The sequence below is a fragment of the Lygodium microphyllum genome, chromosome 18 (assembly GCF_053477565.2).
Source record: "Lygodium microphyllum isolate KBCC chromosome 18, Lygodium_microphyllum_v1.1.10, whole genome shotgun sequence".
Taxonomy (NCBI): Eukaryota; Viridiplantae; Streptophyta; class Polypodiopsida; order Schizaeales; family Lygodiaceae; genus Lygodium; species Lygodium microphyllum.
The window spans coordinates 69,630,648-69,647,588 of NC_141152.1; the positions used below are offsets into that span (position 1 = coordinate 69,630,648).

The following is a 16,941-nucleotide window of genomic DNA, read 5'->3' on the forward strand; positions in this document are numbered from 1 at the left end:
TGTGCCTTTGAGGCATCTAAAAGGATGCTCTTGGGTTGATATATTTATTTATTTATTTATCAACCTAAGATTTGGACACATTGTAATGCATTGCTAGTCCTATGGTGCATAAAGCTCAATGCCACTCATAATTGTGTTTATCAAGTGAGCTAGCTAGTTTCCAACTACCTCTCCATGCCAAGCTCCTAATCCATGCAACATGTGTTTTATGCAAGCTAGTGATGATATCAACAAATTAAACATTTACTTGTGTTAACTTAAGATGTAATCATCTTAGAATATCATGATTGGGTACCCTCCTTAGACACCCCTATGTTAGCACCTATGCATACAATATTTCACAAGGGCCTACATAAAGAATGCGTTTGCTTCAATATCATAAGGCCTACCTAAAATAAGGGTTCGAAAAAAGATGTGTCTAGTCCTTTACAATGTAGCAATTCCTTGTTAGACCATAAGAATTATACAATACAAGCTTTTGTCTAAATGCGCGATGTCTACTCGAAAGACCTGGCCACTCCATTCATTTTCCAATATGTCAAAAACATGGATTACATACTATGCTTCACAACACAACTCTCTCTTAAAGCTTAGGTTGAGAGAGAGAGAGAGAGAGAGAGAGAGGTCCAATTATGTGGAGATAGATAAGCTTCAAAGAGGAAGTATAATATTGAAGAAACTAAAAAGATATGGAGTGTAGAAGACAATCATTACTCAACACTGGACGTTTTAGGCAGTCGATTGACCAGAATTCGAAAATGTAATGCACTCGACTTACTCAAAAAGCATTCCCAATAACACAGCCTCACCAGAGGGGGAAAGTTGCAAAGGCCTTTCTAGAGGCAGGTTGAAAAAAAAACTAGCGGAATTGCTCAATTTTGGTAAGAATCCATATTAGTTCATTTTCACTGTTACGCTCAGTACTTCCAAGAAGACATGGATGACAGGATGTTACAGCTGATAGTACTCTCTGTTATATGGCAGATGATTAGAAAAAGTCTAGGAAATATGTTCAACATGCTTTTGCTCTTCTAACATTTGACAAACAGGAAACTGCTGTGTCTTGTTCATGCACCTCATCCAAAGAGTTGCTTTTGTATCATATCACTGCAAACTCCGCTGTCTATGCAATGTCAATCATTAACTTCAGCTATGACCTTCTCTTGCATACATGCTTAAACGATACATGGACTGGAACACATTCAGTCTGCTTCATGCCTTGCTACCATGGTTTTTTAAGACAGCTACCACAGCAGCTTGCTGGTTTGTTTCTAGACCCTTCTTACCCCCTCATAAGGCATGCCATATCCCAAGCTGCAGTGGCAAATACTAGACCATGAATGACAAACGGTAAAATGGTGTAAAGATAGCCTCTTTAACACATCTCTCACGATGAAAATCAAGTATGGTAAACCAAATAAACTATCTTAATGGCTTCTTCAGCAGCAAGCAATGCTAAAGAAGTGGACAGAGATGGAACTCTTCTGTTAAGTTTTGCTCCTCTGGGGCCAAAACCTTTCTATAGACCATTGCAATACAAGACCTTCGAAAACGCAAGCATCAGCCATTCTGCCAAGGTCTTGTCATTCATTACCTTGCATTCTTCAATAGCTGAACTACCACCACACCTGCTTAATGGAACCTGATCCTTGTTCAACCTTTTCCAAAACGATTCCTAAAGGCATTGTACTCCTCAATGCTTGCCTTTGCCCAACGATCACAGAATTCAAGATCTGTTGTAATAAGAATTTGTAAAGGAAACAAACCCTCTGGAAGTCTATTTAAGGATTTCAAAAACATATGACGTGGCTGGATCCGACATTCCAGTGATAGGCTGAAATAAGCAGGAAAACGGACGACAGACTGTGTATCACCATCGAGCTCTGTCGTAAGATAATGCCACTTTGGTTTCAGTGACTTCTCCACAGAGAGTGAAAGTATCTGTAGCAGAAGTTCAAAGATACTATCAGTTAAACAAAGCTGTCATTTGCGGAGCAATTAACCGGATTAGATTCAAAGAATGGCAAAGGCAAACCTGTGTAGAGCGACCAAGCACTTTGACAAGATTAGAGTCCCTTATCCCAATGCTCCGGAGGAAATCAACCCGACGTTCAATACCATTCTTTAAGCTATAATGTAACAGCTGTGGATGCTTGGTTATCATCCTTGCTGCCCTTTCTCGAGGAATCCCAAGTTTCTTCACCAGATAATTAAACTTTGGCCGCAAGGAGTTATTGATACTGTGTGTCAAAACCTGGGGGCTCAACACCACTACTTTCCACACATCTGCTGAATTGATCCCAACCTCCTCTATGAAAAATCTTACCCTTGGCTTGACTGTTCCCTCCAGACTGCACTCTAACAATGAAGGGGCAACCGTTAACACTCTTCCAAGTTTAGCATCTGGCACTCCAATGCTCTGCAAGTATTGCACACGAGGTTTCATCATGCTCTCAACTGTGTATTCAAGCACTTGGGGATGCCTTAAAATGATTCGGCTCAAATCCTCAGTCTTCACTCCAAGACCTGTGAGGTAACCCAATCTATCCTTTGCCTTGTCCACTTTGATGTATAAGCAAGCCTCATGTCTTTGGCTAATTTTCTCCAACTGTTCTTCATTCAAACCTAAGGAAAGTAAGTATTCTACCATGGGTCTAGTTTTAAACTCTCCTTGATCGATCCCTGCCAAGCCAAGCTGTTTGAATGGGCCTTTACCCCCACACTGTTTTGCTGGATCAGTTGTGTGAAAAAATTATATGACAAGAGAAACTGAACAAAACCATCACAAAGCATGCAGCAACAACATTTGCTAATGCAACGAATCAAGATGCAAAAACAACAAATGATTACACCAGTTTAACTGCACAGTACCACCACATCAATCCACCAACAACTTTATATAACCGGATCAACATCCAACTGGAAGTTGAACAAGTGATATCTTTCCATGTCTAAAAAGACACGCTGAAAAGAACTCAGGTTTCAGATTCCTTTGTAATTTAACATTCGACAGATTTTCACACACATTTGTCAACAAGCCATTAATAACTACCAACGTGACCATTCATTAATTATAAAAGCACCTTCCAAATAGCTGTTGTCCTTGATAGTTTACAAGATGGCAAATGCACAGACAAAGTCATTAACAACAAACATCAGCACCTTTCAAAAAGCTAATCATGTATACTAAGGCAGATGCTAATACAGAAGGCAAGCCATTAACTACAAACATGACCATTCTATAATCATCAAACACCTTCAACGAGAGCTGTTGTAATTGCCCATTTACAACAAGGCAGATGCTAATGCACAATAACAACTTTTTCAACAAGCCATAGACTCCAAATATGACCATTCAAGCATCGCAAAGCACCTTCCAATGTACCAGCTGCTGGATGGCTGACTCACTGAAAGAATGACTCATAATGATACTGATTGACCTGACAATGCCTTTAGATCATCCTCCAATATGGCCGCTTACCTTAACAAACTCCTTTAAATTAAAACTTTATTGTTAAGGTCAGGTTATCTTACCTGTTGAGTCAAAGCCTTCTCTGCAACAGAAGGTTCCTTTGTTTTCTGCTGAATAGTAGCTTCTCTCAGCTTCTTGGCTCGAGCTATAGCATACGCCCTGTCTTCCCATGTGCTGCTTCGTAATTCTGATAGACGAATAGGACTTGTATCAGCTGCAGCTGTGCTCCTGCCTTGCTCCAGTAGATTAGATTTCTTGAAATTTGGCCTGGCTCTTTCTGCAACCAATTTGCTGGATGGCTTCTTTGGTGCAGCATTCGAAAGGCGTAGGTTGAGTGTCTTCTTGGATGCAGGCATGGCGGAAAGAGGCGGATTGCAAGGGAGATGCTTTCTCCTGTCTGTGTACAGATCTTCAAGCTGCCAAAAATGAAAAAGTTTAAATTAAAGACAGACACGTTCTGTCCCTCCCTGTGTGTGAGCGCGCGTGCGTGCGCCATCAATGAAGAAATGAGAGAATACGAACAAGTGCGACGTCAGGATCCTCGTCATCATCGTCGTCTTCAGATTCAAAGATGGGAACGTAGTCCTTGAGGCGGGAAAGGCTGCTGGCAACCATGAGATTAAGGCGGGGCGTCTCGACTGACGGAGCGGGGAGATGCGCAAACGACATAAGCCTTCCTTCCACACAGTCGCTGGCAGAGAGAGAGAGAGAGAGAGAGAGAGAGGGACGGGGGTTCAGTGGGGGTTTTCGATACACAAGTGAGTTTTACCGAAGCGAGGAAGGCCCGGGCCAAGAGCGCTTAGATGTACAATCACTCAATACCTCTCTTTTAGAGCCGGGTCGCATCCAGCTCTATTGGGGGAAGGATACGAGCTCTAGTGGGGGGAAGGATACGAGCCTAGGCTTGTAGCCCCAAACAAATGTTCAAGTCACGTTGTGGGGCCCACGAAGAGAACCCAAGGTGAAGCCCAAGATTTTCAAGAAATCGTCAAAAGCTGATTGGTTGCAAGATTTATATATTCCAAAAGGAAGCAACATTATTCGATACCGCTATAAGCGCTGCATTAGAGCTCAAACTTTTCATGGTTTTAGTGGGGTGAAGGTCCGAGTCAACTAAACCCCACTTGCAATGGTGCGACCATGAGATAATAGGAGGAATGGGGTTCCCCTCCCCCTATTAGCCCCAAGTATTACCAGGCTTTAATCGCCTTCCCTCACAAACACGTTGGCGCACCTGCGAGAATGAAAGCATGAGTGGGGTTTTGGTACACTTAGGTTATCCTTACAAACCCTTGGAAAAAGGATAGTGTTAAGGGAAACCTAGTATTTTCCAGTCAACGGCTATTCCTAATTGTGTGATCACCTTTTAGTGCAGTTATCCACCAATCAAGATGAGACGTCAACCAACCGACGCCATTAATACAAGGTTTCTCTTATTAAGTTATCCTCTCCTCTCAGGTGCAACCCCAAGGAACAATACCTCCGCAATGCATTTTTGTTCACATTGGCAGTGCTGGCGTGACCCTACCATTATCCATTCTATGCTCAATCCGCCCCTTCCCTCCTAGCCCATAGAGAGGCTTTGGGCCCCCACTACTGCCACTAAGTTAACATCCCCCCATATGTTAGTGGGGGGCCGAGGCCCTAAAAGAATAGGGTCACTTTAACCTCACAATTAGCGGGTGATATGAAAGAACTTACATCACTTACCTAAAACAACCTGTAGCATACTAAAGTAGTCAGTACCATGCTCATCTACCATGCATGCTTCACCATCCTTCTTCATTCTTGCAATGGCATGGTACCTTCTATTCTTCAACCTGTTATGGAAGCCACCATTGGCACTACTTTGATATTTCATTCTCCCTAATAGGGAACATGTATAAATAAATTAGGGTTCTTTCATTCCTCCACAAAACTTCACCTCTTGCATGTGCTACATATTCACCTTGCGTGTTCTAGTTTGCTCTCCTATATTGGATCATGACTACTTCCTCTCCATTTTTCCTCAACTTGCACGTCATGGTTTACATAATCACCTGATAAAGTCTTCACCTATTGCCTATGGTGCATATCTGCCTTGCATGTCCTAGTTTGCTCTCTCACACTGCATCACATCTACATCCTCTCTATTTTTCATCGACTTGCATGTCATGGTTTACATAATAATTAATGTTGGTTATGGCCATGCATATGATCACTACTAATGATTGATTGTGTCTTAACATTGAAGAGCGTGTTCAAAGGGTGTGACTACACACAAATATTAGATGAATCTCATGAATTATTGTGACAATTGTTGTGAAATATTGCAGCTATGCACTAATGAATTCTCATCACACAATAAGTAAGTGCATAGGGGGTTTAGGCTTTAATGACTTTGTCACAAGTCAATTGCAGAACAATCGCTGTAGCAAAGATCATCTGAAACCTATGAAAATTATCTAAAACCAAAGATCACTCAGTTTTCAGGTCTTCACAAGTTTATCAAATTCCTAAAACCTAAGATTGCTTAGTTTTAGTAAGAAATTGCATCAACCTCCTCCATCCTTCTTAGCTAGAGAACACCCCAAATAAGCTCATCTAGGAGCAAAAGGGGTTGGTTCTCAAGTAGAAAGTCAAGAAAGTTGCCCACATCCTTTCGAGCATGAAAAATTCCATCTATGGAGGAGTTCCACTTGAAATAATTGCAAAGGAGATGTGGAGCTGGATCATGTAGGAGCATGAAGAGGAAGAGTCCATCACTATGAAACAATTAAGGGTACATGAGGAACAAAGACTAGAACTAGAATGGAGAGAGCAGTTTGTCATAAGGCACTAAAATGGCTTGGCTTGAACATCATAAGAGGATATCCTATCTTACGTGGCTAGGCCCTCCCATGCATGTTTGTAAATATATATGGGACAACCCTAATCCCTTTTGGATCCTTATGGAATATATTACTACAACCAACCCCTCTCCCTTACGTTGGGTAATTATCATAGGCTAATGACTAATCTACATGACTATTAGCATGCTTTCAATGATAGAAATGCTATGGTGGACAAGCATGGTTGACATGTTTAGAACTATTCTCCTTGATATGTGCATGCTAATAGTCTCAAATATGTTGTTTTCTTTTCAATTTTCTACAAATCAAGTGCCTAAAAGGAGCCCTTATGCCATTGTGTCTCCAATGGCCAATAATAGTCCATCATCACTAGATGAGGAGATTGTGTTCAAGACACAACAAAGCCAATCTTCACTCCCTCATTTGTACCCACATATTTTAGATGATTTATTATTATGGAAATTCCTATGTAAATAAGATGATTTTATATTTATTTATTTTTGTGAATTTTCTTTGCCTATTTTCCACATAATATGTGACTTGTTGTGCATGTGCACACATATGGCATTGGTCACATTATGCTTGGCAAATAGATGGCAAGGAACTAATGTGTCTTGTGTTGTGGTGAGAAAATTATTGGACGAAGTTGAGGAATAATTATTTTAAGGAAGCACATTTTAATGCATAAAATTTTTTTATGGCATAGAAATGTTGTAATTTTGGGTGCTCCTTAGTACAAGGATATTTTATACACATATACACAAAGTATTTATTTGGATATAATTATTGTGCAAGGCCTAGAAGGGCTTGAATATTATTTTGTAGACCTTAAAATAGGGCTATTAGAATAGATAGTAGAAAATATTAGGAAAAAAAGTAAGGAGTTCATGAAAAGAAAGCAAGATCCCAAAAAGGGAGATACTCTTCAATGCGTTTTGAGCACAAAAACTTAACACAAATTCATAAATACATGTATAGGGGAGGTGCTCACCCATGCACGAGGGGGAGATTGTACGAGATTGTACTTAATGCTTGTCTCATGAGTTTATTGTCTCTATTTTCTCTCTCTTGCAATTTGTGCTCTCTTCAATTTTCCATTAAAATTTTTTATTCTATGATGAAGAAACTCAACATTGATATCAAAGTGAGGTGATTGGTCTGCATGTCAACATCATAAAGGGGGCATACATCCATCCTTGGGAGCAACTTTGGCTTCATCATCAAGCATTAGTATTTTAACTATTGGACAAAGGCTTTAGACAATGATTTTTGTTTCAAAGACTCGATATCTTTCATGTTGAATTCTCAAAGTATGTGAAAAATAGATATTTAATAAATGTTTAAAACAATTCCTTTTCTATAAAACCACCATGTGTTGGGAAGACCACTACTATTAGTGGTCTTGAGAAAGAGAAGTGGTTTTTGGCAAGAGAAATGAAGAAACAGATAAGCTTAGATCTCTGATCATGCCAACCACGCTTCTCCAAAACCACCCACCACTGTCGAAATCACTCCCAAATTGGTTGCCTTCTCCACAGATGACTCACTTGCTTCTGTCTACTCTTCCTCTACTATCAACATTTTCAAAAAAGCATCATTTTAAGATTTTAAAGCTTAAGCTTTAGCAAGCAAAAGCCTTTTTTAATTAAAAATTTAAAGAAGCTTTGACTCTCCAAACTAGTGATTTCTTGCAAACAAGGTGGCCTAATCATGGTCATAATTGGTGGAGGCTTCAATCTTCAAATACTACCAGCACCTCACACCAGTCTACACTAGTTTATTGTCTTCAAATTTGCCACCTCTCTAGCCATTATCACCCCCTTTACACCAACAATTGAGAGTAACCATGCCTCAAATCTTCCATTTGTCACGTTTCAACAATATATTTTCTTTCATTTCAAAACTTAAACACTTAAGTTTTTGAACTTAAAAAGATTAAGCTTTGATTCTTTTACACCTATTAAATCACCCTTCTCCACCACAAAGAGACTAGAAATAGTCTATTGCCCCATCAAGCTTTGTTTTCTTTTACACTTTGATTAAATCATCCTTCTCCACCATAAAGAGATGAGGAATAGTTTGCTCCTACCGACCTATCTAAACCACTCCTACTGTTAAACAACAAGCCTTATATTTAGTGAATTTTTATATTAATAATAATAACCTTATCTTTGAGCAAATTTTAGGCCCTACAAATAAAGAACTCAAAATTTCATGGGTTTTACAACTAAGCTCCAAGGAGACACTATGATTTTCTTGGGTGTTCTCAAGCCACCCCAAAACAATACAAGGAACTCCAAGTTAGAGCTTTGGTATGAAAAACATTATAAGTGACTTTAGATTTTTACATTATTTAAACAACTCTATTAGCCTAACTATATGTTTGTATCATTAGATTAGATTTAATACTTTACATTTGATTAAAAATTATAATAAATATCAAGTTGTACATTTTTTTCTTCACTAACAATAATAATAATTTTTATTCAAAGGTTCTAAAATCTACAATTAAAATTATATTTCTATTTTTTAAAACACTAAAAAATAGAATATTTGAAGAGATAAAAACTTTAAACTTCCTTTTATAAAAACTTGGGTTAAGTAGAAACTATAAGCAAAGTGTGAACCTTATCAATAAAGGTTCAAACTTTTTTTTTTTGAAAGTCCTTAACATAAAACCTAAGCTTAAATAAATATCCTCTTGATTTTAATTTAATTACTATGATGTTTAAAACATAAATAGAATAAAATAACGAATTGATATCATGCTAACTCATTACTTTATGATTTTTATCATACATGCATTTAGTTTATTAAAATTTATAGATTTATATATTTATATATGTAGATTTTTAAATATAAATTTTAGTAATTCTTATCATGTTTTTAAATGTAATGGTGTATTTATATACATACGTTAGATACCTATTGATTCTGTTTTATATTTAGACTTTATTTTAATATCATTATGTAGAATACATCTTATTAAGAAATAATCTCATAAGTGTACCTCATTAGGATCTAAGAATACATTAACTAGATTAAATTGATCAATTAGATACTTCATTTCAAACATACACTAGAAAAAATGATTGAAGAATCGACATAAGCCCAAACTTGACTAATACTTATATCAATATAACATTGAATGTATAAATTTATGTTAGAAGGCATTATTCATTTGTAATCTCTAGATTTTAAGCATTTATGATGTCATCTCTCCAGTTATTCTTATGTCCTCTTATCCTAAGCCTTCTTAGGCTATCCTATTGAGATTGTCCATATACAATCTCCTTGGCAAGTCTATCCATCTATTGTATCCAAAATTTTAGAACATGACTACTCATGTCTGACAACCCTACATAGCTCAAGCGAATATATATATTTTTTAAAATGATTTAGCATACCTTTGGATTGAAAAGAGGCAATTACAAAACATAGAAAAGCATCCAAAGATCAATCTAGCTTCAAGATTTACATTCCTTACTCCTCATTGGCATATTCATAATTCTTTTCATATTATTTTGTTGGGACCTTTTAAGAGAACCCCCCCCCCCCCTTCCAATTGTAGAGGATCCTCTGTTATTAGAGGAAGGTAGACAAATCTTAGTACTCGAAGTTATTCTTAACCATGAATAGCCCCGCTAGAATAAAAAATCGGTATCATGCATATCTAGTAAAATATAGAAACCATTATGTTGAAGAATCCTAGTGGCTTCAAAAGACAATGCTAACTACAACTTATGATCATTTAATAGTTGTCTACCACTCATAGTCACATTAATGTCTAATGGGCACAAATTCATCGCATGAGCCAATGCATCATGAAAATCCATGGCTACCTTATTTTCATAGGGGATGTATAGATTTGCCACATTGAAGTAGTACATAGATGTTTTGGATTTCCACGTTGACGAAGTGTAAATTTGCCACTTGAGGCAGTATTAGCAAGTGGTTGGCCATCCCTATTGCTTTTTTTTGTCTTATTAACTAAGGGCCGTTGCTTTTTAAACACCCCAAGCAATGTTATTGCTATGAAAATAAGATGATTTTATATTTACTTATTTTTGTAGATTTACTTATATTTTGGGAGGAAGGTCAATGGCTAATAGCTGAGTGAACAACCCTTGTATATGTACGCACTATATACTCATATATAAGTAAAGACAACAAAGAATAAGGGTACCATTCATTGTACCCCTGCAAAACTCTATTGTGTGCTTTTCTCTCTCAACCCTCTTGCACTTCATAGCTTCTACCTCACATCCCACCATTTCTTTTCTCTCAACTAGTATTAAAGTGGCATCTTTGGGAGGTCATGCGCAGAGCAAGAGCGTGAAGAGTGAAGCCTTGTCACAAAGATCAAGGATTTGAGCTTCTTTTATGACATTTGTACTTGGTCCACATCTTGATAGAGGTACTATTCTCATCATCAAGCTCCACATCTAAGTCAAATAGCTATTTTGGCTAGAGGGGCCATTGAGGCTCAATTTGAGGCATCATTGATTACACTTGGACAGCCATTAGTGGTCAAAATTAAGTCAAAATTGCTTAGTTTTGAAATGCTCAAGAAGATATTTTAATTAATGTACTCACTATATGTGTAAATGGGCTACTCAAGCTCACAAGTAGCTTGTTATTTGTAAGAAGGGGGTTAGCTTATGCTCATAAGCAGGGGGGGACTTGCTTGTGTATTGAAGTAGGGGTCTATTTGCATTGTTAAAACAAGGAAGAAGAAGGGGAGACATAGTTGATGTTTTGGTGAGATTGTGATGTCTATGGGTTGTATTGTGTATTCAATTGCTCTAAGAGGCTATTATTAATGAAAACAATCTATGTTGATGCATTTTGATGAGTTGTGTGGCTCACACCATTTTTCCACATTTTTCATGTTTTGGAAGCTACAAGGTATCTATTTTATCATAGAAACTCATTTCTATAACCTTTGGCTCAAAGTTAATTGAGCTAGAATCGATTTCATATTATAGAGACAACATACATATATTTTGGATGTTGTTTTGCTCAAGAGCTAGGAATTTCTTTTAAAATTTATAAAAATATTGGTATGCATTAAAGAGTGCTCGAGGTATTATGGTATTGACTTTGTCATTTTGGTGAGCACTTGGTTTTCAAAAATTTGGTATTGCAATTGACCATATCTTAGTTGCTTGGTGTGCATTTGTCACAAATTTGGGTTGCTAATGCTATTTTAGCCATTGTTTGTCTTTTTGGGGGTACTCATATTGCCATTAGTTGTTCTCTTTTAAGCTTATAGTTGGGCATATCCTGGTATTTTGGTGTGTAGGACATATTACGGCTATTATGGCTTCTTAATCAGCTTTTGAAATATTTATGTAGTCTTTAAAATTTAGATTATACCAATTTTTATTACTAAAAAAAGAAAATATATAATGTATTGGTTTAAAAGAAGTAGATAAACCCAATCAAATGGAATGGGGTTAAGCAGAAGAGCATTGATACTAATGTATGGAAGAAATGGATGAGTGGGCATATTCCACTATGATATTGACACTCTTAAAGTTTGTGTATTTTAATGTAAAATATATTGCAAGTGGTGCATACGATGCGTGCAAAATCTATATGACTTGTGTGAGAAAAAAATACTTATTTGCAAGTAAAATAGTTGAAGAAACTCATTGATCTCTGCATGGAGGAGGAGACTTCCATGTCCAACCATCTCAATAAGTTTAATACAATTTTTAGCCAATCATCATTACAAAATATCATCTTCCATGATTTGGTTTAGTCCATGTTCTGATTGGTCACCTTGCCTTAGAGTTGGGACACTTTCAAGATAACCATTAGCAACTCCATGTCTACAAGTAGTCTTAGGAGTGCTAACGTTGAAAGCAATTTGCTCATTAAGGAGGTGAATAAGAAAAACAACGTAGGATAAAAAAGCTCTAGTGCACTCATTGTGAGAGAAAGGTTAAATGTTAAGGGTAACTCTCATGAGAGAGGCATGTTAAGGAGTAACTTTTGCAATAAGAAGGATGTAGAATGCTTATTTTGTAATGAGAAGGGACATATAAAGAAGGATTGCTACAAGTGGAAGAACTAGAAAAAGGAAAGAAAGAAAAATGAAGATGATGACAAAAAAGAAAGAGAAGAGCAAGGCAAAGGTAGATGAGATTAATGCCATATAGTAGTGATGATGGAGATGTCTTGCATATATCTTCTTTTGGTAATGCATACTTGGTTTTCATGAATAATGGCATGTCATAGAATTGGCATTTGGATTCTAACCCATGATTCCATGTCACTTTGCATAGAGATTGGTTCACTACTTATGGTGTTGGTAGACAAGGATGTGCCCATCTTGGTAATAACTATGCATGTGGCATGTTGTTATTGGGGATATATATTTGTCATTGCCTAATGGATCTTCCTTTGTCTTGTAAAATATATACTGTGGTTTAGACTTAAATAATACTTAAGATAGCTTGATGACTATGGTTATAAGGTGATCGTTGGAGATCATATATGAACAATTTGCAAAGGGTCCCTTTTTGTTGCCAAAGGGCCTAAATCTAGTATAAAGCAAGTAGGAAATAAGCAACAAAAATCCAAGAGACTAAGGAGATCCACTTGTAGAATGTATTTCTCGTGTAAGAGTTGGTTTGATCCATGTATAGCATATGCAACTACATAAAGACTATAAACTTGAGGCTATGGTTAAGAGTAAACCCAATTCAATTCAACCCTCATCTATTATACATAAGATCAAACATCAAATAAGCCCAAAAATGTATTAGAAAAGTCTATTACCAAATCAGACCACATAGTCTACTAATACCATATTCTGAAGCTTCCAAAGTCATCTTTCAACCTAAAAATTCTCTATTTTAATCTACTACAATACTTTGAAAAGAATACCCCAAAACAATCCACACAAAACCCCTATCTAGGATATCAAAGAGTAATATTCTCCTCTAGATTCAAGGTAGATTAGGGTATTCCTACATGAATAACAATAGACAACCTCTTTGCTTGTTTATAATAGTCCAATGTAGACCAAGAGATCCTAGACTAGTCCTGGTATGCACACAAAAAGCTTCAACAAGTTGTCTCTAGTCTTCAACAATGCTTTCCATGCTATCCTTCCTACACAATATGCTTTTCCCTTGCTAAATTGGCCCTACAATAAGTGCCAATAAATAGCTCAAATTTTGCATTGGATTTTATGGGGGATAGCCTTAGAGGATTTCACATTGTCAATCCTCTCCTTCCACTTGTCCATGGTCACTTGGATCATCAATTACATATCTAGGAACAAGTTCTTAACACTCTGCATTCACATTGAGGTATAAAATCCACTTGTAACTTCATGACAAAATGCAAATTTGTCATAAACAGAAGCACATCAGCCCCATAATCACACATGCAATATATTGTCAATATGAAACTTCTCGTAAGTTTTCAACTAATGGACATAGAACCACATGACACTGTTGACTTGGGGGGGTCACTCATAAATATATGTATATATAACGTGAGCTCGAAATAAGGGATTTTTAAAACACCATTTTAATATATTTTTTACATACAGAAGGGTATCATATAAAGGGGTTACTTACAGATTGAATAGAATAGGGTTGTGTTTTACTCAAGAAAAATTCACATATTAGGATATTTATAAACAGGCCATGCACATGCGTTATATAGAGGATATATATATAGTGAACCCCCCGAGACTGTTGACAATAGCTTTTTTGTGGTAAAAGGTTAAACAAATAAAGAAGTGGTAAATGATTTATATTTTATTATTTATTGATGGATAATTCTAATCAATGTTACCTTTTTTATAGATGGCAACTTAGCAAGTCCCTCCAATGTCACCCATACCTCACTCAATGTTGATTAAAGTCCCTTTCAATGAGGATAAGCTAGTGTTCACCACACAATAGAGGTTAGATTTGACTTGTAGGTAAGTACATGGGGAGTGGGACCTCTATGGTTCAAAGTCTTGATAAACATATAGTAGATTGATTTTTTCCTTTATTCCTACATATGCAACTTTCCATTGGCCTTGTGCATGTACATGATCTATTATTTGTCTTTGATGCAAGTTTTTTTAAGCTTTTTTGTGGTCTAGTTGGAGGGAGACTTCTATCTATTGTTGATGATTCATTTTGCATAATTGTTTGCACAACTTGCCCACCTATTCCTCCATAGCCTTGAGTGATGCATCTCTTTCTAAAGCTCAAAGGCTTTCTCTTGAAGGTTAGAGTTCTTCTCTTGGAGTTGAGTTTGGAGTTCATGCATCTAGTCTTTGGAATCCATAAGAAACTTCTTGGGTCTCATCCAATTGTTGCTACCATCTCATCCAATTGTTTCTAAAGTTCTTGTCTAGCTACTACCATCTTAACTTTGTCCCTCTTAAGTTTTTCACATAGCGAATCTAGCCTTGTTGCTTTGTATGTTGTGCTCTGGCCTCCTATTGGGGGTTCATGTGTGCTCTTGGATGATTCCACCGAGCATGGCCTATTTTCCTGATCTATGCCTTAATGATCCCTAGCTATGTCATTAGCTCACAAAGGGTTGTTGAATCATAGGATTGTGATTTCTCCATTGATTTTTCCTCCCTTTTGGAGGATTCCCCTTTTTTTGATAGAATATAAGCCACTTGTTTCGAGATGGATTGATCCTTCTTTCATAGTACTTTTGCAATGGAGACCCTAATTGACTATTCATGCTCTTCTTGGCTTTGCTTATTTGGGATTCCAACTTCTTTCATTCCTTTTTTACCTCTTTTTAGTACCTTTGCTAATCATGTGTTGTTCTTCTATCTCTTCCTTAACAAATTCATTTGATGATGAGCTCAACTCAATTTCTTCCCTTTGCTTCTTCATTCTCTTATCCATCTCATCAATGGGATTGGGATTTTCACTTTCTTCTCTGCACTTTTCTTTTTGAGTGATGTATTCTCCAATGTGATACTTTGGCTAGTGGAGTTTGGGGCATGCACATGGATGGTATAATTTCCTAGAGAGGGATTCCTACACGAATATATATGACATTGGTTAGTGCATTGCCATAGTTGATGATAGTTTTTGTACCTTAGTGTGGTTTAGTTTTTGTGTTGGGTCTTTCAAGAGAACTTTATGTTATTTTCCAAAAATTCCATCCCACATTGCAACTAGAGGGCGCTTAGGTCTTGATTGACTATATTTTTCTAGTATAATGTCCTCCAGTAGCCATTTCAAGACTCTAGTTGGAATGGTGGTGGACTTGTTGTAGGTTAAGAGGTAATTGGAATACCTATGTTTTGACCCTAAGTTCTTCATCAATGATAGCCTTTAGTAGGACTCCTTCACTGTTTATCCACTAAATCATCCCATCTCTATGCCACCTATGGTGCTTTTTGTGTTCTATTGTACTTTCCTATTATAGCCTTTATCCCTAGTGTTTCTTTCACTAGCTTTGGGCTAAGTTCAAAGTTTGCTACTTTCTTTGCAAATTGTTCACCATATTTTAGGGCATACAATTTTTTTTCAAATCTAGTATCTAGGTGGTAGTTCTAAATGAGAGCTGAGCAGGTCATGAAATGAATACCAATTGCTATGGCTCATATGTAGTTATCCAAGCCACATCTAGCTATAAGCCTAATAAACGTTGTTAGCCTAGTGGAAAATGAGACACAAAGACTATATAAAATGGCCCTGATGAGGTTGTGCAATGACCTAGGAGAGCAATAGTATATAGTGAAAGTCAACATAAGGTGCAATTCAAAGCTTACAATTTGTCATAGCTAAGCTATTGAGAAATAAGCATGGGAACTCTCCTTATACTAGAGAGGATAAGGGTAGCTAGGTGTAAAAGGACTGGAGGATAGGGAAGTAAGGGAAAACCCTAACTTCCCTATCCTCCAGTCCTTTTACACCTAGCTACCCTTATCCTAAAGTACACACTCATTGTTGAGGAGAGTGTATTTTACACCTAGCTACCCTTATCCTAAAGTACACACTCATTGTTGAGGAGAGTGTACTAGTTGTACCTTGAACAACTAACTAAACAAGATCTTATTCTTGTACTTGAGCTCTCTCTCTCTCCCTCTTGTGCACACTCTCTCATGCTTCCAACTCTGATTTGAAACATGGTATCAGAGCCATCTCTGATCCTTCAGCTTCCCTCAGCCTCCCTACATCATTAAGTGCACATGAGCTTACATCCTCTACCTCTTACCTCTTAACCACCATAATCCACAGCTAGATCCACTTCTGATGGAGGACTTGGGGAGAACAAAGGAGGAAGTTTCAGCTCAAGGGCTCTCATAAGAAACTCTTCTCCAGCTCAAGGCGCAGCAATCTAGCAACCACAAACCCCCACATTGGCCACGCAGAAGGACAACATTGCAACAAATGCAGATTCGGCATAGTTTCTGATAGCAACCTGCCACAAACTGAATCACGACATGTAGAAGGTGAATCATGGGTGCCACCATAGGGCTTTCAAAGCCCCCCCTAGTGGGCTATCTCCCCCTAAGAGGGTTTGGAGAAATTCCATTGCAATCAGTCAAACCCTAACTGTGGGTTTTTGGTAGCCATAGCTAGTGAGCTTCAAGCTCACTCATTTTCAACTTTTCTCAACCTAGGCATTATCAACAGTGATTTTAAT

At 37.4% G+C, this 16,941-nt stretch overlaps 1 protein-coding gene across 2 annotated transcripts; it reads right to left on the bottom strand.

Annotated features, from left to right (window-relative positions):
- Positions 1–1,404: 1,404 nt before the first annotated feature.
- On the bottom strand, positions 1,405–4,235 carry LOC148021004 (transcription termination factor MTERF9, chloroplastic-like). 2 transcript variants are annotated; one of them, XM_087698831.1, is made up of 4 exons: positions 3,995–4,235; positions 3,535–3,888; positions 2,036–2,722; positions 1,405–1,941 (listed from the first exon to the last, which is right to left on the bottom strand). In XM_087698831.1, the coding sequence occupies exons 1-4, from the start codon at positions 4,139–4,141 to the stop codon at positions 1,654–1,656; spliced, it is 1,476 nt and encodes a 491-aa protein (XP_087554957.1). In that variant the 5' UTR covers positions 4,142–4,235; the 3' UTR covers positions 1,405–1,653. The 2 variants fall into 2 exon arrangements, with proteins under 2 accessions (XP_087554957.1, XP_087554958.1); XM_087698832.1 differs by having other exon boundaries at positions 2,036–2,608; positions 3,995–4,234.
- Positions 4,236–16,941: the final 12,706 nt, after the last annotated feature.